The following is a 27,095-nucleotide window of genomic DNA, read 5'->3' on the forward strand; positions in this document are numbered from 1 at the left end:
CGTTTCTCTCAGTTTTATTGGGAGGAAGGGAAAGGATAGTACACACAATCCATAGATAGCTAATCGCGGGGAGCACGTGGCTCAGACATGGAAGTGGTATTTCCATGGCGAACGATGGCGGCGGAGCAAAAATCGTGGTCGAAATCAGAAAAGGAGTCGGAGCCGGGAAACAGACGGGAATCAGAACAGGAGAGAGTCAGGATAGAAAAGCTTGCCTAGCGTAAACTGAGGTTTGCAGATGGACTGACAACCGGTGAGAGGAAGATGGGGGTTTAAAAAGTGACAGGGAGCCAATCAGCTTCCGAGGCAGTTGGAGCCAAAGGAGCGGGCACAAGTACCTCACATCAGTAATCATGACAGGAAGGATGCATTTCCGCATATCAAGTATGATTTTTTTTTTTTCTTAATTGTCTTACTTTAAATTATTTTTCTGGTTTTCACAGCAATGTTGGAAAATAAATATTTAAAATAAATCAATTTAAGTAAACCATTTAACAATTGATGTAAGAGTTTGATGGTGGACCCATATGAGGGGAAGCAGGAAGCGGAGGTAGGGGGGCTCAAAATAAGGGTGGTATCTATTCACAAAACCAGGACGAAAGTGACAAACGAAAAAGGGGCTACCAACAAATGGCATGTCCAAACGAAACCAAACTTTGACAGCGTCCAAACCAAAAACAAAGACTGAAACCGGAAATGTAAAATGCAAGGAACAAAGTAACAGACTAACAAATGGGCACTTAACAAAAAGCCAGAAACAAAAGAAAACCAACCAGGTGTGGCAGTGGATATGTACAAACCAGAAACAGGATACAAAAAAATAAATATGATGTAGCAAAGTTTTCTGTCCAAAATATTCTGATAATGGGCCAGGATAATTACGAACCAGTGTGCGGTGATTGGACGCACCTGTGCCCATAAAGTAGGCTTCGGTCATGTGATTTAGTGAGTTGTATTCACCTTTCTGACGTTTTTCATCTTTTCTTTGCAGGTCTACGTAAATAAAAGCTCAATTGTCATGGAGGGGAGCGACTTGGTCCGACCAAATGTCGTTTCTGCAAACATGGGACGTGACATCCCTCCATCTTTTACAACTATGGCACTCACTGCTGGACTGCATGGGAAAAATTTTGATTGTCTTCCTGTTTAGTCGTGTCAACTTTGAAGCGATTTTTGCTCAATGTTTTGTATCGCAAAAGTTGTGGGAAGGTGCTGTGGCTTCTCCATCCACACAACCTAAAAAAGAACACAGAAATCGTTTGGAATTTGACGTCGCTCGACATTCCTGATGTGTGGCAACCCGTGACGGAGAGAAACTAATTTTGCATGCCCAAGTCAGTTCGAGAGGAATTCTTATCAGACTGCTGAATTTTTGCGGATTGAACCCACCGAAAGACGATCTGCAGAGTGGCATCACCAAAATAGACAAAATGTGAATATTAGGATGTATCAAAAGGTGCAAATTTAACCAATTCAGCTCTGATCTCTGAATTCTTACCTATTGATGATTTTCAAACACTGCCAAGTAAAAATAAAATAAATATGGTAGGTGATTATAGGATGTTAACGCAGGTTCTCCTGAACATTTGAAATTGAAGTACTGAAAATTCAGTTTCGTATTTTATGGGACTCAAACACAATCGTCATATTTGAGCTAAAAACCACAATCATAACAGGCATGAAAATCTCTCATCTTTTGGAGAAATTCTTTGTCAAAAATGGTGACCTATGTGAATTTTGTAGATCCAAGAAGATACTGTTTTTAGGGATATAAAACTCACACATTTTTCACTAGCAAGACAGAAGAAGTGCCAGATGTATCTTTCGGGATGACCTCAGCCTAGTTGTAAGTCTGTTCAGAAGCACACTAGCTGTACAGAATAAATCACCACAGCAGAGCAAAAACCTTCTTTCATGCAACGATTTGAAGCTTAATTCAGCCAAGATAATAAACTTATCAATGGGTTGTAGAGTGTACAGGAACATATCTCTGCCACACCCTTCTCAAATGTTTCACCCCCGACCCATTTTTTTGCCTGTTCATGGGACCAAAAGTGATGGGACACATTGCTTATTGTGCTTTCCGTGGAAACAAGCTCAAATTTAAGATGGAAGCGTGCCACAATTCCACTTTTTAAAATTTCATTTCACATCAGGCGTAATTGGACCAAATGATGACAGTTATGAACATGTCTCAATATTTATGCACCTGTGAGCTATAATTATGGAAGAATTGATTACCCTATAACGTTTACATAATTATTTTTTATGTTTCAACACTTGTGGTTAATTGTTATTTGTCACATAATGGGCGGGGGAAATCCACTGTTGCCTTACTGCCCTCTAGTGTTTACTCGTTTATGTGCAAGAGGAGAATGTGTTTCTTTTTATCAGTATTTGTATAGTATATGGATATAAATTATTCTTTTTTTGTCCTAGATCGACAATGGCTTTTAAAAATTCAAATTCATATGCAATAACAGGAAATTATGCTTTGTTCAGCAGTTTATTTGACGCCCACTTTTTTATCGCTCAAGTTTGTATTTTTGCTAAGCTCTTGATTTTTTTTGGCTATGTTTTGAAGCTTGGGGATCAAAAGAGCTGCCAACAAATGTGTTTCCTTTCTTTTGTTCTACTCCCAGATCGTCTTGTCAATAGCTGACGTCTGCTAATGGTCGTGGCTATGTCACGTCCCCCAAATTCGGTCAGCCCACAAACTTCCGCTTAAACATACAATGGAACATTTTTAGGGCAATTGGTCAAACTTCCTTGGTCCGAAGGCAAATACAGTGTTATTACGCCTGTATGTCTTGATGTATCTGCCTCTACCATATTTATCACTCACAAAGGTTTTTACATCATCAAACCAGTTTTAATATTGCACAGAGACAAGCCAAGGAAATACAAAATGCAGTTTTGAAATGTTGATACTATTTATTAAGGCAACAAAAAATAAAACCTATCTGGCCTTATGTGAAAAAGTAATTGCCCCCCTGAACCCAATAGCGAGTTGGCGATAAAATAAATCCAATGCTTACGATCATTGGTAATGAGTCTTTCACATTATAGGCGAATTTTGGTCTTTGCTAAATTATACCAAATCTGCCATATTGGAGGGTTTTCTAGCATGAAATGCACGTTTAAGATCACACACCATAGCATGAAAATTGGATTTTTACCTGACATTGACTTGGCCACTCCAGATCCTTCATTTTCCTTTTGTTTTGAGCCATTCAGAGATGGACTTTGCTGGTGTGTTTCGGATCGTTGTCAGCCCTAGACCATCACACCGCCAACAAGATATTTTACTGTTGTCATCTTTACTTATTGACTTATCAAGGGGGTCATCTACTGTTTCATATAGGGCCAGATAGGCTTAGATTTTTTGGGCGCCCTAATAAATGGAATCAACATTTCAAAACTGCATTTTGTATTTCCTTGAGTGGTTTCTATGTGATAGTATAAATGGCTTGGTGATCTAAAACCTTTGTGAGTGATCATTTTGCAAAAAAACACTGTATTCAGGAAGGGGGCAAATATTTTTCTATGGCACTGTACATTTTTATTGAAGTAGTTTTTAAATTAGGACGTTGTAATTAAAAATGGGTAGGACATTTCCTGATTGGCGATTACTCCACACAGACTTTGAAATATGAAGAAAATGGTTTTGACAAATAAGTAAAATTATTAACTGTCCAAATAAAAATAGTTTTGTTTCTGTTGGCAGATATATCACTCACTTAAATATTTTAGTTTAACAATCATTAAAAAATGTGATTCTTTATACTTGGAATTAACTAATTGACATCGGCCACTTCAAGTCAAGTCATGTTTATTTGTATAGCCCTCAATTACAAAGAGTCTCAAAAGGCTGCACAGACCACAGATTATTGCAAACAGACTATTACTACACTATTCCCTGACCTAAAACCTACATGAGGGCAAGGAAAAACACCAAAAAAACTCAAAATAAGAAAGATGAAGAAACCTTGAGAAGGGGCCACACATGAGGTAGTCCCCCCTTCTATGATGACCTGGCTGCAGATTATTTTGGTCATTTTTTTGTACCGGTATAAATAATTTTTGCTGGGGAAAAAATGCTAATTTTTAGGTGTTACCCTTATTTTACAAGGACAAAACATAAAAATGAAAAATAACATCTGCCAGCAGTACAGTTCGTTGTGTATCAGTGCAAGCACACATTTTATTCAGTAAAGTGTCAAAATGAAATGTAACACTGTTAAACACATTCCTTCCTGTAACATAGCTTCTTAAAATACATGACACACCCTTGTTCATGTTCATTTTGATGTTTTTGTTTTTTTACTTTCTGTTCCAATTTGTGTACAACTGAATGTGATCTGACTTTGCCATATTGTTGCCATGTCCATGTAAATAAAATAAATAAGGTCTTCCAGCACTGTCATGTCTACAAAAGGGGAGCTTGGGTCAAATATTTGTTCAGTGGGAATAACTTGTCTGTGCTCCCTATTCAAAATTCCGTTAATAGAATAACAAACAGGTTTTGGCATTGGTGGGGAGTCAGGGCATGGTATATTTTTTTAAGTGATCTAATATTGGTGGGGAAAAAACAACAATTGCATGATATTGTTGAGGACACTATTAGGATTTGCGGTAGACCGAAACACCGAGAAGAAGGATTCAATGCAAGATGCTCAAAAAACATGCTATTTAATAATATAATAATCAAAACCAAACCTCAGAAACAAGGATAGAACCTGAAAAAGGTGATGGCAGTATGGATGGTGAAAATGGATGATGACCAGACAACAGGCTCTGTCCAAAATGTCCTTATAAAGGCTTAGGGTGACTAGGGACAGGTGTGTGGTGATTGGACACACCTATCCAATTCCAAACCCATTAAGCGCCCTTGTGGAAGAGGGAGCATCAGACCCAAACAAAGAGGTCACCTCCCTCCATGCCAAAACGATGCACTTGCATTGAAGTTACAAACTTGTGCTAAATGCACAGACAAAGAAAATCAAAGCAGCTTGAAATCTTTATTTTAGAATCCACTTTTAGTTCTCATGACATGAAGGCTCGTACACTGCCCCTGATGACAGCCCTGCAGATGGGGCAGTGGCGCAGGCTGGCAGCGCAGTCACCACACACCACCAGGTGACCACAAGGAATGAAGACGATGGACACCAGCTTGTCCATGCAAACTTTGCAAGTCCTCTCTTCCTGCAACTGCCTCAGTAGCTCTTCAGGACTGGGCTCCCCCACTGTTGAAACTGGAGGAGCTATGTGAATATATATATTTTTTTTATTAAAATAAAAATATCAAGGCCTTTGTGTTGTAAGGCATTTTTCACCTTTGTCTCTCAGTTGCATCCTCACTTCCTCTGTTTCAGGTCTTTCCCTCCAATCAGGCTCTGGTGCTATGGTAGAAAAAAAAGTGGCAAATGTAGTTACTTTTGATAAGCTACACTAAAAGCATAAAATAATATTTTGTGCATCATTCATTATTGTTAACATTTATCATTTATTTGTTATTTTTTTTGCCTGCCTTGACCACAGAAAAGTGAAACGGCACAAATCTGGATACAAAATGAAGAACAAGATTACTTGCAGTGTAAAGCAACATTGAGTAATATTGTATTAGAAAAAAATTGACTATTGTAGTGTATTGTAGTGTAAGATGAAACGTTTCTTCTACGGCTCAGAAATATTGAATATATATATATATATATATATATATATATATATATATATATATATATACATATCCATCCATCCATTATCTGCACTGCTTATCCTCAGTAGGGTCGCGGGGGTGCTGGAGCCCATCCTAGCTATCTTCGGGCAATGGGCAGGGGACACCCTCAACTGGTTGCCAGCCAATCGCAGGGCACACAGAGACAGACAATTCACTCGCCCGCTCATTCACACCTAGGGACAATTTGGACCAATTAACCTGACATGCATGTTTTTGGAATGTGGGATGAAACCGGAGTGCCCGGAGGAAACCCACGCAAGCACAGGGAGAACATGCAAACTCCCCACAGGAGGTTAAAACTCATGGCCTCATAACTGTGCTGCGCACACACACTGACCACTGCGCCCCCGTGCTGCCCATATATATATATATATATATATATATATATATATACTGGTATATATCGCTGCTTAAAAAAATATTCCGCCAACTATTATCAGCAGCCAGCAGTTTTGTCAGACCTCGTTTCCGTTTTTTCCACCAAAAAGAGAACTGCACTTGTGAACTTGCAATCCTTTATCCCTGATTGCATATTGCTGCAAGCTGGGACCGGCACAGCACACCTTTGTAGGACCTAGTGCCTCCTGTTTTTCTGTTTTTGTATTTACGCCTATAATAAACTGCACTTGTTCAGCTGCAATTAATTATCCCCAATCCCATATTGCTGTGAGCGGGGACCGGCAGAATGCACATTTGTTGGAAGGCGTCCCATTCTGGCAGAACAAAAACTATATGCACAATCGTGACCGGGATCCATTATAACCGGTTGACTATTGCTAATACCAGGGCACGGCATGGAACTTTTTTCTGGGTTTTGGGACCCAGAGGAGTACCATTGTGGCCCATTTAAAATGAACAGCAGTGTTTTGGCCTTGATCCATTATTCCCAGTCGACTATTGCTGCGAGCAGGGGCCGAGATAATAAAATGATGTCATGCTTTGCGGCTCTTTTTTCCATTTTTTCCACCTGAAATGAACAGCCGCAATCCATTTTCCCCAGTCGGCTATTGATGAGCAGGTCCTTTATAAAAGCTGAAAAAAATCCAAATCTAGGTTACATACCTCTGCCCTGAGGCCTTCGCAGTCTGTCCTCCTCCTCAGCTTGCAGCACGTCACTGACCAGGGTGGACACGTGCAAGTATTGTTGGCCTGTGAGAAGGAACTTGGTTTGGACCAGACTCTCCACCAGGCCAGGCTGAAAGCCCATCTGAAGCACCGTCTGAACCACCGGTGAGAGCATAACTGACGAAGACGCCAAACCTCCTACCACGTATGAGAGGAGGCACAACCAGAGGAGCTTTGAAACATTCGAGGTTTTGTAGCCCTTAAGCATAATAAGAATTGCTCTTGCAACGAAATTCTGCAATGAAAATGTTTCTGTTCAGCTGTGCTTATTTAAAGTATTATCTTTGTTATTTTTGTATATTTTTATATATTTAAAAATGAAGAATATTACATAAAGTGAGCCAAATTATATACAATTCGACACTACGCAATTTTGCACATTTTAAATAGCTTTTTTTTCCTCGCTTTAGAAAAATAACACGAAAAATAAATCCTTTTAAAGAAATTAAATGATAAATATGAACAACATTTTATTCCTGTAATGAAATACATTAGATGTGATTTGATTAGCTTAATTGCTGCATTCCCTGTTAAGAAGAAAACAATTCAAAAAATAGATACTATAAAAGTGTTTCTACTAAGTGTTATTTTCTTATTTTACTTGAGCAATTAAAAACATTCTAAATGATTTTTCTTAATTTATAAAAATAATACTTCAAATACATATTAAAACAAGTCAATAAATCTGAAAAAATGGCAATATTTTATTCCCGTAGTGAAATAAATTGCTTCTTTTATTGCTGGATGCACTGCAAAGAAGAAAAAATAACTTAAAAAACAGAAAATTATGCTTATCTTATTTATTATTATTTTCTTATTTGACTGGTCATTATTAAAATAAATCTTAAAATAAGAAAACAATCAAAGATAGAAAAGACACTAATAATTAATAATACATATTTATTGTTTTAAAATAATTCCAACTCAATTCAACTATTATTTTCCTATTTTTTTACCAAAATCTAAAATATAATCCTAAAATGAGAGTTCATTAATTAAATTGAACACTCATAGTTTTGCTCAATTTATATGTATATATATTTATTTTATCTTTATTTCTTATTTGTTTTACTGATTAATGATAACTCTTTAGATAAATCACCAGGTAAAAAGAGTACATTAAATGAGAAAAATTACATGCTAGTAAAAATTGTACTTGGAAACATGATGATTTTACCAGTTTCAATACATTTTGAAACATTAAGCTTCTATGTTTAAAATTATTATAATTCTAATTATTGCAAATAAATCAGGTCTCTTTAAGTAACAACTTGTTGCGGTTGTACAATCCAAACAAAGGGAACTTCTGGTGCAGCCACAACTTATTCTTTTTGCATTAGCGAAAATCAGATGAGGTTTGGTTCGCTGGAAGCAAAACAGCAAACATTGACACTATAATGCATGTCTTACTATGTTCAGAACCTGTTTCTCTGCCAGTGGACGTCTGTGAGCCCCCCTGTAGAATGTGGAATTTAATACATGACCAAACGATAATCACAATTCAGTTGTGGTGCTAATTATTGACAATGATTCTCACAAAAACGACATTTTAGCATAGAATTGGGAAAAAAAATGGAATTTAACAAAAGCCTCACCACATTGTCACCTAGGGGAAAATGCAAATCCTGGATGTTGTTGATGTATTCTTGTCCTCTTGATTGGATTAAAAACTCACAACTGAAAGAAGGTCAAAACAATATGCCATTATTTGGTATCACTTGAATATGGGAAGTATTATTTTTCAAATAGCTAAATAAAGGATATGTTTATGGCTACCGTGGAAACCACTTAGCATGTTCCTGCCAGGGATCGTCTCCGGGCTCCCAGTTTCGTAGTCCACCATCACAGTAGAAGCACTTAACGTTGTCTCTGTGACCTGGCAACGGAGATGCTGGTCAAAATATCGCCGATTGAAACAAGTTAGCTGTTTTACTCGTACATTCTGGCTAACTCACTGAACGGACGACATGTAAATTGGATGATTTTGCTGCTACATTTGGATTTTATTTTCTGTTGTTAGGGTGAGAGCGCCACAGTTGTATCAAACTTATAGCGTGTAAGTCCATGCTTTTGACCAGCAACGTACGAGCACAACTTTTGAAGAAGGAAAACAGCTGTGGTTCTTCGTTTATTTCGTGACATTAATAGAATCCAGTTTGATTTATAGGTGGTGTCCATAACTTGAACAATTTCTACTCAATGCCGCTACCTTGTGGCTTAAACTCATGATCACAGCCTCAGTAAGCTCATTCCTCAACTTATCTTTTTTTTTTTATCGTTTTGGGTTGGCGTTTGGACTGAATATGACATGGGCCTTTTCTTACTTTTACCATTTTCAGGCTACACTACCCAAAAAAAAACTGGGACATTTTTTTTTTTTTTTGGGGTTACTAAATGTTTCAGGGATTTTTCAGGTTGTTTTCTATATTCTCACGTTCTTTTTTTCTAGAAAAATAACAAAAATGATACTAAAAACGGGGCAGCACGGCAGCGCAGTGGTTTGCGCGTGTGCGGCACAGTTGTGAGGTCATGAGATTGAATCTTCCTGTGTGGAGTTTGAATGTTCTCCCCGTGTTTGCGTGGGTTTCCTCCGGGCACTCCGGTTTCCTCCCACATTCTCAGAAACATGGATGTCGGGTTAATTGGCCAGACCAAATTGTCCTTAGGTATGAATGAGCAAGTGAGTTGTCTATCTCTGTGTGCCCTGCGACTAGCTGGCAACCTGTTCAGGGTGTCCCCTGCCCACTGCCCGAGGATTGGCTTCAGCTGCCCCGCGACCCTACTGAGGATAAGCGGTGCAGATAATGGTTGGATGGATGGATACTAAAAATGAACAAAAATGGTCTGCCTTTGGAACATCGAAATGTTTAGTTAGGTTCAAACTTTTTTTCAGTTTTTTTAATAAAGTAAGAAATTAATCAAAATAAGCAAAATTAGGTGCAAGATGTTTATATTATATGATACATATTAGTATTTTTTTGTAGTGGAGTCTTGAATAGCTACCTCAAACAAAATAAGCTATTTCATATATATTTATGTACTACCTCTCAGGCAGATAATTAGTATATAAAAAATAATATGAATTACTTGGAAGGAATCAAAAATACTAAAAAACGGCATGCTTTTTTGCAAAGATAAAATTACGACTTGCTATTCTGCGCCGAAGCACTTGTTTAAAAACAAAGTTAGGGAATAAAAAGTAATCTGAATTATATACATTTTTTTACTAAGATGAGAGAGGGAGTACTTGAATGGATGAGACACTGTCATCAAATTCAAAATGTGAAAAATAAAACAATGCTCATTTTAAGTATTAGTATGTTGTTGCTATGGAAGATGGTAAAACAGACTATAATAAGAAAAATGCGCATTTTTTATCCAATGGGTCAAAATTAGTTTGCAGCAATTTCTCATTTATGATAAAACTGCAAAAAAAGGGCTATTTTATGTAGCTATAGCTTAATTAAGTTGGGCTTTTTTGACAAGTTTATACTTTTTTTAATATTGGACAACTGCAAATGAGATATTAGACAATGCCATTTGTTATTCGGACAATTATTGCAATTTTTTGGTTATTTTTATGCAGCGATGGCTTTAGGAAACGAGACTTTGTAAAGGAGCAAACAAAGGTTCTAAACCAGGGGTGTTTAACTTGGTGTCAGGGGCACGAGGTAGCCCTCTAAGACCACCCTAGAAGCCCATCGACTGGCTCTGGAAAACATATCATGGGTCATTTTGATTTTCTAAGAAACTTGATTTCAAACTGGCATGGTGATGAGTTGTTTACTGAGCCTATTTTAACCTCTAATACTTACAATCTGATAATAACAGTAATAAACAATATATTGGAGTAGTCATATCAAAAGAGCGGTCAGAACCAGAAATCTTGGCTAGGATAGCTCAAACCACAGCCACATTTGCCAGACTTAAATCCATCATGAGGGACATAGCTGGAAAAAGCACTGAAATAAAAAATCCGATTCATGCAAGCTCTGGTTACTTCTACCTTCCTCTACGCTTGTGAGACATTATTTTCACAGCAAAACCAGAAAGGAATATCCAGGCCAAGGTGATGTGATGCTACAGAAATCTTCAATGCATCAGCTACATAGCCTATGTGATAAACAAGGCAGTGTGCGTCACCATCGGAGGGCATATTGGACCCAATTAAGAATTGTTGTCAACTGTGCGCATACAAGAACTGCATTGGTATGGCCACGTCACAGAATCATCAGGTCGGGCAAAGATCATTCCACAGAGCAAGAAGAAATGAAGACAGGAACAGAACTGGGCCGACAACGTTAGAGAATAGACTGCCGCAAACTTAGCCACAACCCGAAAGCAGGCCAGGAACCGTCAACAGTGGAGAATAGTATCTATCCAGAGTTGTGTCCTCAGTGGTTTCCTAACGACTAAGGTGGTTAAGGGATTTGTAAATCGAGAACAAAGGATAACATGTTATTTTAGAAATGCATATAAAAATGGTTGCCCTTCACACTAATCAGTAACAAAAAGTAGCTCTAAGCTTCAAAAAGGTTGGTAACCCCTGCATTGTTCAGTTTTGTTGACCTTTAGTGACTTCTGATTGTTTGGATTTGCTAAAAACTCCCCCAAAAGTTTCCGCTTACTGTCCTCACTGCTTTTGCCGCACCAGCTCAGTCCAGGACCTTCTTTTTACAACATCATGACTCAACAGGACAATTATGTCCATCGCCCCCCACAATGAGAGCTCACCCGCGTTCAAAACTAAAAATCTGTCCCAGAATCACTCGCAGTGGCAGGAAAAGAGCACCTGTGTAGAAAAATCCAGCTCTGGCCAGAACATGGGGTCGGACCGAGGCCTCCACAGGCCAGCCGCCGAAGGTGGCCCTCCGGGATGCCTCGCCCTCCATCTCGGGGTAGGCGGCCTGCCCCGACCCGCCCTGCTCATCCATTGTTAACCTCTGCAACTGGCTCAACAACTGTCCGTCCACGGAGTCGTGCGGGCCGTCCACCAACGGCACGTTGCCCACGGCGCGTCCCAGGATGAAGCTGCAGGTGGGGAAATGGCGCTCATGCTCAGCAACTGGGCTGTCTCCTGACACCCAACGTCTCAGTATGCCCCCACAGCAGAAACATTGGACTTTATCTCCAGAACCCAAAAAGAAGAAGCCGGCCCTGGCAAGGTCACTGCAGGCCACGGGTGCGTCGCGAGGCCAACCACGGAAAGTGCGGAGCCTCTCGCCTTCCCGTCGCATCTGAGGATCCTCCAGGATGTAGATCATGGTGCTGATGTCGTCGTTCATGCCTGCACGTGGTTGCCCTGTGGCCCCTTATGCCGTCCATAGTAGAGAACCTGCTCAAAGCAAGCCAAAGGCAGCGCTCCACAGGTGATGTTCTGTGGGGGCTTGTGTGGTAGCCTATGGTAGCCTACCTTCTGGAAGGAAAACAAAACAAAAACAACATCCCATAATGGAGTGTTCGCTCATTGGCGGCTAAACGGGCCCCTTTGCCTTGCTTTCAAAAAACAACTCATGCTTGAACGCATTCGGCTTTTTTTTCTGATCATATGACGATTATTGTCTTGAAATGATGTGAGGGTTTTACTTCGGGGGTCTCAAACTCAATTTACTAGAAGGCCGTCAGAGGTTTTTTGTTATATGAATTTGAAAAAGCGACGAATTGAAAAAAGTAACTTCGAGAAGGGGTGTCAAACTCATTTTAACACACGATAAAACAAGCATTCTTTCGGGGCCGGGCTAGTTGATTAGAGAGAGAGAAAAAACGAGAGAGAAACAACAGAGAGGGGGAGGACAAAAAAAGAAAGAAAAATAGAGAGTGAGAGAGCGTGAGAAACAAAAGAGATGAAAAGGAAAATAGTGAGAGAGGGGAAAGAAAGAGAGAACAGAATCCAACGATAAATACAAAGAGAGAAAAGAGAAGGGGAGAAAGAGAGGGGAAAGCAAGAAAGAGAGAGGGAAAGAGGGAAAAGAGAGAGAGCAAAAGAAGGTAAAAAGACACAGAGAGAAAGAGACAAAGAGGAACCAAACAAGAGAAAAAGAGAGAGTGAAAGAGAGAGGGATAGATAGTGAGAGAAAAGGGGAGGAAGAGAGAGTGAGAGAGAGAAATACAAGATCAGCATTTGTGAGAGTCACCGGGCTTTGGCAACATTAAATGGACATATTTCAACCTGTAGCTCATTTTTCTCTTGCGCTTCTCTGAGCGTTTTTTTTCACGGGCTAGATTCAATCCCTTAGTGGGCCTGATCCGGCCGGCGGGCCGCCTGTTTGACACCCCTGTCTTAGAGGTGCATTGTGGAACGAAAACCAGTGGCACAGAGCACAGCGTAGCAGTACGGTGCCAGACAAACATGGCAGAGACAACTCGTTATGGATTCCACTATGCAAAAGAAATACAAATTTCTCAACCTATGACTTGTTTTAAGTAAAAAAATAATCCCAGTATGATGGATCAGGTGTTTTGCCTGATATTTAAATCGAAATATTTTTTCTTTACTACATGAAAGGCTTTTTTGTATCACATACCTGTCAACCTCCACGGCTCCATGCCCTTACAAAATGTTGTATTTTCCCTTACAAAATACAAAATAATCTTACACCATATGTTTTTCCAAAAGTGTTTATTCATGTAGTTTAATATGTTATATTGTACATGTGTTTCGTTATATCATATATATTGTCAATTAACATTTTGTTGTGAGATTCTGAGTTGCTCGACATGAATGAGGTTTATTATAAAAAAAAATCAAAAATGAAGTAGCTTGGACGTTCACTGTAGAAAGAAAAAAATACATTCAAATATAATTAAGTAGACTAATACATTTTCTTATTCAAATTATTAATTCATTTTCTGCATTAAATTATTGTTGGTAATATACTGATTAAAGGGATAACCACAAACATGTATTTTTTCATTTTCTCCGTTTATACTTCCTTGTTTTCTTAACTTCTTTATACAACAATAATGATTAGTAATATAATGCATCAAAGCAAGAGAGCATTTTGAGAGCCGGCTCTCTTTAATGAGTTGAGCCGAAAAAGGCATTTGTCTAAAAAGAGACAGACTTCCTTTCACTACATAACTACCACATGAAATCGGAGGCGGCAGATGCATTCGCACAGTAGCATCAAACCACTCGCTTCGTTTGGAACGGAAAAAAAAATATCCTGATAGAGGCTACCGCGGCGAACTCGTTTGACTTGATTGATTTGCCGCTTCGTGATAGTCGGTGTATACCGGATGGTACCCATAATGGACAAATTTGCGTTTTTCCGTACAGATTTTCTTGTACGTCGTACACGTCTTAAAATGCTTAATGAACGTCCTTTTTACGGCAAAAACGTACAGGTTGACATGTATGGTATCACTAAGAGGTTCTAAATATTACACACTGCCCCTTTAACTGCTCTGCAATCGAGGAAGTTTGGACGGTGCCGGACTGGAAGTTCCGTGCCGGATTTTCACGTAACACAAGGGGGGTCCTTTTCCCTCTCATCCGCTCCAGAAATCACAGTGTCAAAGTAATAAATAAGCAACACGGAAAGACAACACTTAGCCTGGAATTCATTTTGTGATTTTTTTTGGACCTCAGTCCCACAGAGACTGTATTTTCATTTTCCTGCTTGAGTGGAGCGTGCAAGTTGGGAAAAGACGCGCAAGCGCAGCTGGGCTACGAGCGCTAACAAGCTACAGCTAGCCTCAGCTAGCAACCACTGCTAACAGGCGACCACCTCCGCCTGCCCGCTGCCGACTCACTTCCCCCAGTACAGAGCACAAAATCCAGTCGACGGGCCGGGCTTTGACACGACACAGGGACAAGCTTCATGAATTATGTCTACCGCAAGCGTTGACCCTCAGGTAGGACACACGTACCCCTTTGCCTGTGGAGAGCTGGCGAGCTTAGCTATGCGCCTGCTAGCTCAGGAGCGAAGCTAGCGCCTCGCTTGCCCGCACTGTGACATCACTTCACGCTTGTAGGATCCGAGAAAAATCGTTTAAAATGACTAAGGAAACTCGTGTCCTCTCTTTTGAATAAATGTCCCCACGTTGCGCCAATAAACGTGGACGCCGAACCCCAGCGAAACCCCGAACGCTAAAGCTAACCAGCAAAACGCCGCTTAATTGCAGCTTTTCAGCGGTGCAAACTTTAAACGAGTTCGTCAAAGCTCATAGTTTCCTCCCAGAATGTGTCAAATATTTTAATCATTAACATATTCCTAGATCAGAAATGAGAAGGCAGTTATTTTGCCAAAGTAAAAAAATCTGCAAGAATTGCGTTGACATTTCAAACTACAAATAGTAGGAGGAATACGTAGAGGACAACCAAACTACGATGCTATTATATTCGAAAAACAACACCAAACAGCAAAAGTTGCTACAGAAAGGTTTATACTTTAGAAATATTTGAAACATAAAAATTGCACAGGAATCAAGTCTAATTATCAAGTGAAATCACATTTATTAGTAAAACCCCGAATCGCATCGCCTATAAAGGGACATTGTGTATTATATAGCGTCATTCATTATAATAAACAATATTGTTTACAAAAACTCAGTAAAATTACGTGAACTCTCGTATCAATGTGCATTTTTTTAATGCTCCTAGGTCGAGAAATCTGCATTTTCTTTACATAACATGAGCCACACCTTAGGGACAGACTGCTGTCACAGTCTTGCTCCACGGACGCACTGAGGAGATCATTTCTTCCTCATGCCATGAGGCTCTTTAACTCCACCCGGGCGAGTAAAAGCGCACATTAAACCACACCCCTACATTTGCATTTTACCCTATTTTTATTACAGTGTGTATTTTATGTAGCACTATTTAAATACTCTATATCAACATGTTAAATTGGGTATTTATGTATTATATTCCTTTTACTTATTATTGTTTTATTTTCAACACAAGGATACTGCTGGAAGTGTGAATTTCCCTACAGGGATGAATAAAGTATCTATCTATCTATCTTGCTGCAACTGGTACATGTTCACCAACACTACCGCTTTTCTCCCCTTAGGGCAGGGGTGTCAAACTCATTTTACCTCGGGGGGGCCACACTATATAACAAACATTCTGTCGGGGGCCGGACTAGTAGATTAAAGAGAAAGAAAAAGATAGATAAAGGAATAAGAGAAAGAGGGAAGGAAAAGAAAAGACAGGGCGGGACAAAGAAAGAGGGAGGGAGAGAGCTTGAGAAACAAGAGATAAAAAGAGAAGTTGTGAGAGAGGGGGAAAGAAAGGGAGTGGAAGAAAGAAATCCAAAGAGAAATTGAAAGACAGAAGGAGAGAAAAGAGAAAAGAAAGCCTAAGGATAGGAAGAGAGAAAAGAGAGAAAAGGAAAAAAATGAAGTTAGCACAAAATAAGTTAAAAAGACACAAAGAGAAAGAGACAAGTGGGAGTGGGAGGAAAGGTGTGTGTGTGTGTGTGTGTGTGTGTGTGTGTGTGTGTGTGTGTGTGTGTGTGTGTGTGTGTGTGTGTGTGTGTGTGTGTGTGTGTGTGTGTGTGTGAGAGAGAGATTAATACAAGTATAGTGTCTTTGTGAGGCACCTGGCTTTGGCAACATCAAGTTGACATATTTCAACCTGCAGCTTGTTTTTCTCTTGTGCTTCTCTGAGTGTTGCCTCGCGGGCTGGATTAAATCCCTTAGTGGGCCTGATCTGGCCCTTGGGCCGCCTGTTGGACACCTGTGCTTTAGAGTGACAGTGTGTAATACTTAGTGTCTCCTAGAGGTACAACAAAAAATAAATTAAACATTGATTTGAATTGTAGAAAAAAAATACAATCAAGAACACGTTATTTTTTTTATAAACGTTCATAGGTCAAAACAATTGTATTTCGTTTACTTAGTATAAGCCATACCTAGTAGTCGCCGCCATGTTCGTCTGCCATCTTACTGCTGTGCTCTTATGGCACTGGTTTTCGTTTGCATCAGACAATACAGTGCCATCTAGTGGTCAAATATTACACAATGTACCTTTAAGAACCCTCTATGTATTTTTTAATTATCGCTTTTTCAAATTCAACAACAACAAAAAAATCTTGACTCGAGACCAGTATTTTGCTGCTTTATTTTGAAGCGACACTAAGTCTGTGAATGAATTAACTTGGCACATGTTTTTTTTTTTTGTTGAATGTTTTTTGTATTTACATTCAGGAGACAGATTGTGTTTTGCGCTTAAAAATAGAGCGGGCAATAAAATCTACCACTTTTGAATGTCAAAAGGTTGGCATGTATGTCCTTGTTGCAGAAAACAAACTTTAGTCATTAAAAACATCACTTTTGATCAAAAAAATATGAAAAAATACATGAACTCCTATATAAACTATATATTTTTTTAAATACTTGTAGGTAAAAAAAATGTATCTATTTACATTAACATGAGCCTCACCTAAATGAGCTAAGACTTGCGCCACCTTGGTGCCACGGGTACTCAAAACCAAAAACCTTATGAAAGGCTAAGAGAAAAAAATTGGGGCGGACAGAAATGGTGAGGTTTGGCTGCTTTGAGTGTCCAAAGAGTGTATATTTCCTTGTGCTTTTTAGCACTCGTTCTCGGTTGCAAAACGTAATACAGCGACGTCTACTGGTCAATTAATACTCCTTATACCTCCTTCTCTCCACATGTGACTCCAGCGATCAAAGGGACAAGCTTCGAAAGGTGAGTGAGCTATGATTGTCTTTTCTTGATTTTAGAACGATGCGTGTGCTTTGCATGCAAAGCAAGCGATCATTCGTTGCCACGGCAACGTGAATTAGCAACGGCAGGATACACTCAGGTGCTGAAAACCCTGACAAGCTTTATTTACTGACTCCTTAGCTAGTTTTTTGTTTATACAATGTTTTTGCCCTTTAAAAAAATCATGCATGTTTTGGTACTCTTGCAGTAACATTTTTCCTTTTTTTTTTTCTTTTAGTGCAAAATGGTTCACTGCATCAAAAGGAGACTGTCCATGACAGCGACTTCGAGCCTTACCTCACCGGTCAATCAACTCAGGTACAGCTCATTTTAAAGGAATGAAAGAAACACGACATTCTAATAGGGCTGCAATGATTAGTTGACGTTGTTGAAAAAAATCAATAGTAAAAGTAGTCAACCGTTAATTCTTTTGTCGACTGTAGTCGCCAAACATGTTTTTCTAACAGAGTGGGGCATCTAACATCATTATAATCTCTGCTTAGAGTTGCTAATGCACAAAAGCGTCTCGGTCTTGAGCGGTAACATACGAAAATGTCAGCGTCAACATCAAATATGTATACAAAGACTTCTAATGTTTGAGTATTTTAGCTTGGATATGATAAGTAAAGACTTAATTGCAAAGTGTGAAAAACAGACCTCACGTATCATGGTAGTACCACAGTGAGGCGTGAACATTTGATAAGAAGTATGTCGGACAGTTAATCAGTACGGGGTCTGACCCGGCTAGGTAAAATTCAAGTAACATTTAAGCCAATGCAGTTTTAATGACATGCATTGTAAATTTTATACGCGTATATTTGTACTATATAAGAGAAAGTGTCATGCCAGACTGCCTGACCGACGTACTAGAAATGAAATGCATGCAGTCCGAAGGAACAAAATGATAAAACGTTCAAAACTTCATAAAAGCGTTTGATTTCAAACTGCTTAGAAGTCTCTGACCGTGCACTGTAGGTAACACATTTTTCTCAAATTTTTGTAAAAATTTGCAGAATGTTTAATTAAAGATGTATTTCTCATTGTACCTTTTTTCTGAATCGTTTCAACTAGTCGAATATTGATTATGAAAACGCGCCCGTTCTTCATGTTCATGTTCTTCATATCGTTAGTTGCAGCCCTACTGATAAGTTTATCTGTTTTTAATATTGAACAAATGCAAAGGAAATTTCATTCGATTTCAGTTCCTTATTTTGACTATTATTGAGCTCTTTTGTTGGTTGTTTTTAGACACATTAATGTTGCTGTTCTTTATTTCCACACAGTTTGATTGATTTTGTTTCTTTGTAATGTTAATGATTTAATAAAAAGAGGAGACTGAGCGGTGGCAAAAACAGGCAATGGAATTATTTTATCAGAAGCAGGGTTCCCGCGGCTCCTTAAAGTCTTTAAAGCCATTTAATTCGTTCTTCTAGAAATAAGGACTTAATTGGCATTAAAATGTCTAAAATGCAAACAAAAATGTGAATGAATTGATAAGAATGCTTATATTTAAAGACAAGTGGCAGTGTGACCAACGTTTTTCGCCAGGGCTGAAAGCTGTGCCAGCTAATGTGTACTAGGCACGATGTACTGTCTTCAATGAATATGTGTGTTTTTGTTTTGTTTGTTTTAATTGTGTTGTTTTTGTTTATTTTTGTCGACTTGGTCTTAGTTTTCATTTCAAAAGGCATTTAAAAAAATTGTGAACTTGCCTTAAGCTATAGGAACACTGTAAAGCAGGGGTCTGGAACCTTTTTGACTCAGAGATCCATAAAAGCACAATTTTTGGAAATGTGTTTCAGTGAGAGCCATATAATACATTTTAAGACTGAATTCAATTAAATGTGAGCATAACAAGCGTCTTAATTTATTATTTTAAATAATGATGTTATAATACTCACCATTAATGCGTCTTTTGGTGCTGCATGGATTTGCTGATGGTTTTGTAGTCTGGTTGGTACTTGGTGAGTTTAAGCTTCATGCAGGCATTGAGGCCTTCATCCGTTAAACGTGATCATAGGTTGGACTTGATGTTTTTGAGATGTGAAAATGACTGCTCACATGAATACGTCGATCCAAACATTGTCAATACACCAATACTCACACGCCTCAGTGTGTGGTATGTGACTGGAAGCGCGTTCCAAGCTTTGAGAATCAGCTCGTCTTTGGGTTGAAGTTTGTCCATTTCTGTCCTCATGTGCTTGCTCGCCAACTCCGCTTTCTGTCGTGCAATTCTTTCCAATTCTTCATTCAGTGATTTGAACTTGCTCATCCTCATCTCTGAGGCCTTCAGGTCAGCCACTTCTGCTTCAAAATCTACCAGGGAGACATCAGGAATGCAGCTCAGGTCGGCTGTGTTCAGTGAACACTCGTTTGGATGGGTGGTGAACTTAATAAGACCACAGTGCTCACAAAATTCTCCAAAGCGTGCTTTGAACGACTGGAGGAGACTGGATGTGAAGCCAGCTAGCTGGTGGAGATGTTTTGAGTGGGCTCACTTGTTGTGTATGCCTCTGTAAACTCTGTTTTTCGAAATGTAGTAAGCGACCTGTTTCAAAATCCTTGATGAAGAGCTCCAGCTTGTTTTCAAAAGCAAACACAGCGTGTTGAAGGAATAACACTGTATTTCCAACGCCTTGCACTTTAACGTTGAGCTGGTTTAGATGTTCGGTAATATCCACAAGATAATAAAACCTGAGGAGCCACTCAGTTTTCGCTACCTCAGGATGCTCGTTGCCTTTCATTTCAAGAAAAATCCGTATTTCGTTGAGGCAAGCCGTAAAACGGCTGAGCACCTTTCCTCTTGACAACCAGCGCACATTGCTGTGCAAAAGCAGACTGTGCAAAGGAGGCATGGCGTGTGTCACACACATTCGACTGTTTCATCGATGCAATTTTGTCATTGCAAATTAGGCATACCTCTTCACAAAGGGAAATTCTTCGGTCTATTCATCCTGAAATGTACGATATTCATCATCTTTTTTTCGTTTCGCCATCTTCTCCGTCGAAGAGTTAGCTTCGAGCTAATGACCAACGGCCAAGTGCCAATGGACGCAAAAGGGGGCGTGTACCTGTGCCCCCAGTAACGGCCAACATAGGGTATTATCATCCAATTAAAATAGACAGTCGCTCGTGCAACTGCAACTCTGCACAAGACATGATCAATAGAAAATCGATGGATCCATTTAAACAAACGATAATTTTTTTTAAACCCAGATGTTATCATCAAAAGAGCCACATCTGGCTCGCGAGCCATAGGTTCCCGACCCCTGCTGTAAAGGCTCCCCACCCTCTTTGTCCTTGCAGGTTAAAAATATATATTTATATCCTCTCCTTATTTTGAAAGTCTACTAAAGTTTAAACTCAACACCTACACTCTAATATGTGTTTTACTTCTCTGTCTGGCATCTAGAACAACAGCTACCAGTCCATCACCGACCCTTATGTGTCCAGCTACTACGCCCCCTCCATCGGCTTTCCATACCCGCTCAGTGATGCCCCATGGTCCACAGGCGGGGATCCCCCCATACCATACCTCACCCCCTATGGACCCCTTAGCAATGGCGACCATCATTTTATGCCGGACACAGTATTCGGGCAGCCTGGCGGCATTGGAAGCAGTATTTACCCCCACCGGTTTAATTTCTTCCCTGAGAACCCCGCCTTCTCTGCCTGGGGCACGAGTGGCTCCCAGGGCCAGCAGACTCAAAGCTCCGCCTACGGCGGCAGCTACAACTACCCACCCAGCTCCCTTGGAGGCACGCTGGTGCCCGACGGGCAGACGGGATTTCACAGCGACACGCTCAACAAAGCTCCTGGCATGAACAGCTTGGATCAGGGCATGGTGGGTTTGAAAATCGGTGGGGATGTCACAGGACAGGCCGCGGCTGTCAAGGCCGTGGGCTCTGTGATCGGCGGAGCGCCTGCGGGGAACGGGGCAGCGCCCATTGGGATGCTTCCTCCCAAAACAACTTCCTGGGCATCCGTAGCCAGCAAGCCCGCCAAGCAGCAACAGTTGAAGGTAAAGGCCAAACCCGGGCTGGCAGGCCTCGGGGGGGCTTTGCCCCCACCGCCGATCAAACACAATATGAACATTGGCACCTGGGAGAAGGGACCCTTAAACAAAGTGGCCTCGCCCCAGCAACAGCAACCACCTCTCGCTCTCCCTCACGCTTTGCCCCATCAGGCTCCCATGCCACCTCTCCCTTCTCTGCTTCAACCTCAGATGCAGCCATTGGCCTTACAGCATCACCACCCGCCAACACATCCACCCTACCAAAACCACAGTCAGCCCACTCAGGCCCAAACTCGCTGGGTAGCCCCACGCAACCGCAACCAAGTCTATGGACAAGGAGGCCCCAGCTTGGACGGCAGCGGGATGATGCCGCCTTTCGGGGGCACCAACTGCGGCCCCCAAACCTGTGCCAACCAAGGACCCGGCGGCGAGTCGCACCCTGTGCTGGAGAAGCTGCGCGCTTCGCACAGTTACAACCCCAAGGACTTTGAATGGAACATGAAGAACGGGCGCGTTTTCATAATCAAGAGCTACTCTGAAGACGACATCCACCGCTCCATCAAGTACTCCATCTGGTGCAGCACGGAGCACGGCAACAAGCGACTAGACTCGGCCTTCCGCGCCATGAGCGGTAAAGGGCCCGTTTACCTGCTCTTCAGCGTCAACGGCAGCGGGCATTTTTGCGGCGTGGCCGAAATGCGCTCGCCCGTGGACTACGGAACTAGCGCTGGTGTCTGGGCGCAAGACAAATGGAAGGGCAAGTTTGACGTCCACTGGTTGTTCGTCAAGGACGTGCCCAATAGCCAACTCCGCCACATCCGATTGGAGAATAACGACAACAAGCCGGTGACCAACTCTCGCGACACACAAGAGGTTCCTCTGGAGAAGGCCAAGCAGGTGCTGAAGATCATCACCAGCTACAGACACACCACCTCCATCTTTGATGACTTTTCTCACTATGAGAAAAGGCAGGAAGAAGAGGAGGAGGTGCGTAAGGTGGGTAAACCTAGTCTGTGTTGGAATAAGGATGAAGAAAAGCTCAAAATACAGTTTTTCATTTCAACGGTTTGCCAACTCAAATCTTTGGGCTAAAAAAGATCTTGCCCTATTGGCAGGTATTTTTTCTTCGTGCATTATGTAATCTTTCAAATAGTGATTACCATTTTTATTTACATTTTGTTGACCTAAAGATAATTCAAACATTTGGGTGTGCATTATACATGAGGCATTACGGTGGTTTATTGCCATATTTGCATCATGATTGATCAGTAGACAATGTTGTTGACCACAATCACAAAACATTGAATGCAGTCACATTTATTTCTATTGCCCTTAATCACAAGATGTCTCAAAGAACCGCACAGGATTACAATCACACCATCGCCTGATCTTAAACCAACATGCGGGCAAGGAAAAAACTCAAAACCACATCTCTTAACCCACAAAGACACCCACAATTTATGTTCGTATCAATATCCAAATCATTACATGGATGTTTTAAAAGTACAATAATTTTCAAAGGCTCGTGTGCAGAAGCAAGGAGTTGCTATAAACACATTATACTTATCACTAAAAACACATTAATAGTAAATTAAAATGAAAATACAGCAATTAGAGGTTAAAAAAATATTTCAAAGCCATGGTCTCTTGTGGTAGCTTGTTAAAATTCTCGTAACTTGGATTTTCTCTTGTCGAGCAAAATATGTGCTTGAAAAACATCTCGGGTCTCAAATTTCTTGTAGTTGGATAGCTTCTGTGTATTTATTGCAGTATTTGATTAAAAAACTCTTAAAGAGTATGCGTGTAGTGACATTTCTTTCAACTGTAATGTCTTTGACTTGTATGATAAATTTAGAGTTACTTTACACGATGGAATGGTTACATTTATGTGATATACCAATTACATTGGCTGTGGATACAGTTAAAAATTACATCATGACTTTTGAGGACAGCCATTACGTTGATGTGGCACTTTGTGAAATAATTTGAAACCCCTGATTTTATGTTATAAAGTTTAAATTCAGTCCTCCTCATAGTTTTAACGGCAACTCAAGTTATGAAGAATAAACATTTTGCATACGATGTCTCTTTCAAGCTCAATGTTGTTGATCAGGCTGAAATTTAAGGAAATCAAGCAGGTTACTCTAACAGACCAATTTTTGAAAACGGGCACAATAGAAAGTCGTCCTAAAAGATAGAAATAAACCCAAAAAGCCTGACGAGGGGAACAACTCTTTGTTGTATCTGATGATGAATCACAGTACTATAAGGTGCATGGAATTAAAACTACGGTAAGCGCTAGCGTTGCAAAAACAAATACATTTAATATAAATAATTACAAGTAACGCATATTAGCATCTGCTTTCACCACTAAAATCACCATATTTTTACATATTTTAGGAAGGCGCACCATGTTAAAAGGCACACTCTCTGTAGCTGGTTTTATTAGAAGACAATTATCACACCATCCCCTGATCTAAAACCTACATGAGGGCAAGAAACAACTCAAAAACCCCAACATGAGCGGAATAAAGCACCGTGGCCCGAATGGAGAACGCTCTCAAACCTGCGGTTCTCTTCTTTGCTCTTGGGATCACAAGTAGGCCAGCATTTTCAGAGCAAAAGATCCAGACTGGAACATGGAGGGAAATTAAATCTGGGGGATATGAGGGAGCAAGTCCACGCATGATATTTATACCAACAGAACCTTAAAATCACATTTACTAAGTAAAACACACAGATAAAAACTTGTCGAAGTTGGTTTTTCAGCTTCTTCCACTTGCAAACATTCAATTTAACCTTCAATTTGCTGGCAACTGCTCGGTTTCAATGTTCTTTCGCGTATCTCTCCGCTTCAAACCAGTTGGTGACCCCCTGTGTTAGCATTTAAATGTAACCAAAATCCAGCTAGCATCTAACAGAAAACTTTTTCTTCCCTCTCCGGTAGACGTTTGAACCTCCTCCGATTCAGAGCCGCTGTCGCTTGGATCAGGTCAGACATTTTTCTATTGCTTCTTTTTTGCTTGATTCTTATCCAAAAAACTCATTTATGTTTTTTGTTGTTTGTCTTCTTCCCTAACAGGAGCGCCCCAGCAGGAATAAACAGTAGAAGAATGTTTATTTTTGCTTTGATCAATTTACACTAGGACACTATTGATTTAAGAGACAGAAGAATATAAAATGAAACAAGCCTGTCAAATTTCTTGTCAAATTCTGAGAATTCTCTGACATCAATCCATTTGTCAATCCCTTTTATTCCTTCTCCCCAACAGAATAATTGCGCTACCTGATTTTAAATTCAAAGGTTAAAAATATATGTTAACTTCCCGTCTTGTCATCTGATTTGTTTCTTGCGCCGACTGCTTCCTGTCGTCTCATCTCTTCAGCTGCATCAGGGTTCGACTACATCTCCCAGAATGAATTCGCCACTTTATAATTTTTGTCACATCAGGACTGGCCACCTAGTAGTTTGTCCGCTTGAGGGCAGCACTTCCACGATTACAAGTCAACTGTGCCAACAGGTTTGGATAATCTTGGGGCATCTTGGAACTGTTCAATGATTAAACTTCAATGATTTGCTTTCATTCGAACTCACAAAAACTATATTTTTTGACTTACTACTGATAACCTTAGCTGTTATTTTCTGGAGCGTTAGTGTTGTTTTTCTTCACAGTATTTGAACTGCTAACAGTGACGCTGTTGGAAAAATCAGGGATCGTGTGACATCACACAAGACTCGAGACATTTCACAGTGGAATTCTGGGAAGGGACTTAAAAAAGTCCCCCATCAATCGCTCTTTTAAGTAACATGCCATCAAATTGTACACTATAGTTTTGTTGCATTTGCTTTCTTTGGATGTTCCTCAACAATGCAAGATGTTTACTCTCCATTCCACAATCAGGATGATTTTGTCAGGTTGACAATTTGTGTTCATGAAATTGGGGAAGGGCTTGCTCTGTTTGTCACCATTCTGTCTTAATCCCCATGTTTTTTTCCCTTGTCTCCCTCTGCCCACGATCTTCAGTTTGTCCTGTTGAGCTTTAACGTATATGAACCAATATATTCACGGAGGACGCCTAAAAATGTATAATCTAATAACTGTATCTGATTTACTATTGTGTAAGAAAATAATAAGAAACAAAAGTGAAATGTGGTTTATGTGTTTCCTGTTTTGGGGGCTGGGACTGATGAAATATATATCTTTCTTTTTTTTTGAGGGGGCAGTGTGCTACATTTACAATAGATTTAAAGACACTAAATCTTATGACGTGCGCGTGTCAAGACGGAAACGGGATATGCTACGCATTTAAATTGAGTGAAACTTCATCACCGAAGTGAGCTTGAATTAACATCAAAATGGAGAGTACGACCTCATCATTGTGCGTCTTATGTTGAATTACATTCCTTTATGAATTGTGGGGTAGGAAATAAGAGGCAAAACAATTTTACTGTCATTTGACTTAGCAGCCAGGTTGCCGTTTGTTACCTGACCAGCTATGATGTCATCCCTTAACAACAATCGATGGGCTTCACAGGTACATTTTGCTGCCTATAACTTTTCCACAAGTATCATTAAGCAGAATGCTGGAGCAAATCGTCGCATGGGCGCCTAAAATCCTTAAATGTTTGAATTTTGTGTGTTTTCACGGATTGGAACGTGCTTGAATTTGGGTGAAATGCTTGTAAATTGTTGCCATGTTTCATGAATTGCTTAGAATGGACGCTGACACTGCTCTCTGGTGGCGTCGCTTTGCCACTGTATTTATTTCCTGATTAACTTCCGCTGGCATTAGTTTGTATGACATTCTTGTGTGAAGCGTCATCGCCCCGTAAGTGTCGCACCTAAATGAACAGGTGCTCATTACACTTAAACAGGGAACTATGAAATGTGTACTAATGCAAGTTGTACTTAGCAATTATGGACGATGCGATAAATTATGGTCGCGTTTACCAGTGGTAAATGGTTAATAGGAAGTACTTCCTGCAACTGAAAATGTATTCTACATAATAGCGAAACGTCATTCACAAGGAGGGGATTTGTCTCCAAAATATGTACACATGTATCTTTCAGACGCACACACATAGTCGTGATTTACTCCAGATGTAAAAAAAAAAACATCTGTTGATAAATGCACACGCAAAATTAAAGTCCAATGTGTAAATCGTAGATATATTTGTTGCATCTGCAAAATATTGATATTGGAAAAAAAAAATGCCATAGAAAGTCCCTAAAAAGTTCATTAATTTGGCCATGTAAAGCTGTACGAGCCATGTAACTAATACATGTGCAAAGGTGACAAACGAATTAAATCAACTGGGTGAATGAATCCGCTTTATTATATTCCAAAAGTCAGAATATCGTCAATAAGTTACTGGAATTAGTCATTTTAACCATGAAAATAAATTTCACACGGCATGTTGTTCTTAACTCCATTGTTGAAAATGTAAGGATGAAAATAAATTTTAAGCTAACTCAACATCTTCAAATAATTTGACCGTTAATGAGATTAGACCCAACAAGTGTGTCTCTTGATTT

At 40.0% G+C, this 27,095-nt stretch overlaps 3 protein-coding genes across 5 annotated transcripts in view; 2 read left to right on the plus strand and 1 right to left on the minus strand.

Moving 5' to 3' along the window:
* nkain4 (sodium/potassium transporting ATPase interacting 4) overlaps positions 1–4,420 on the plus strand; it is a 77,080-nt gene extending 72,660 nt beyond the window's left edge. For both annotated transcript variants that reach the window (XM_088332762.1, XM_088332763.1), the window contains one exon: positions 992–4,420. In XM_088332762.1, the coding sequence (XP_088188888.1) occupies positions 992–1,001 (10 nt within the window). In that variant the 3' untranslated portion in view covers positions 1,002–4,420. The remainder of the gene's footprint in view (positions 1–991) is intronic.
* On the minus strand, positions 3,840–13,204 carry birc7 (baculoviral IAP repeat containing 7). Its single transcript, XM_088332765.1, has 7 exons — positions 11,658–13,204; positions 8,642–8,741; positions 8,461–8,542; positions 8,276–8,321; positions 6,803–7,012; positions 5,337–5,402; positions 3,840–5,255 (listed from the first exon to the last, which is right to left on the minus strand). The coding sequence occupies exons 1-7, from the start codon at positions 12,148–12,150 to the stop codon at positions 5,047–5,049; spliced, it is 1,206 nt and encodes a 401-aa protein (XP_088188891.1). The 5' UTR covers positions 12,151–13,204; the 3' UTR covers positions 3,840–5,046.
* Positions 13,205–14,293: 1,089 nt separating this feature from the next.
* LOC148370280 (YTH domain-containing family protein 1-like) lies at positions 14,294–25,712 on the plus strand. 2 transcript variants are annotated; one of them, XM_088332761.1, is made up of 6 exons: positions 14,294–14,722; positions 17,501–17,525; positions 17,782–17,861; positions 20,956–22,545; positions 24,506–24,550; positions 24,641–25,712. In XM_088332761.1, the coding sequence occupies exons 1-6, from the start codon at positions 14,696–14,698 to the stop codon at positions 24,665–24,667; spliced, it is 1,794 nt and encodes a 597-aa protein (XP_088188887.1). In that variant the 5' UTR covers positions 14,294–14,695; the 3' UTR covers positions 24,668–25,712. The 2 variants fall into 2 exon arrangements, with proteins under 2 accessions (XP_088188887.1, XP_088188886.1); XM_088332760.1 differs by having other exon boundaries at positions 14,295–14,722; positions 20,956–22,554.
* Positions 25,713–27,095: the final 1,383 nt, after the last annotated feature.

Source organism: Urocampus carinirostris, chromosome 3 (genome assembly GCF_059441175.1).
Source record: "Urocampus carinirostris isolate Australia breed hairy pipefish chromosome 3, RoL_Ucar_1.0, whole genome shotgun sequence".
Taxonomy (NCBI): domain Eukaryota; kingdom Metazoa; phylum Chordata; class Actinopteri; order Syngnathiformes; family Syngnathidae; genus Urocampus; species Urocampus carinirostris.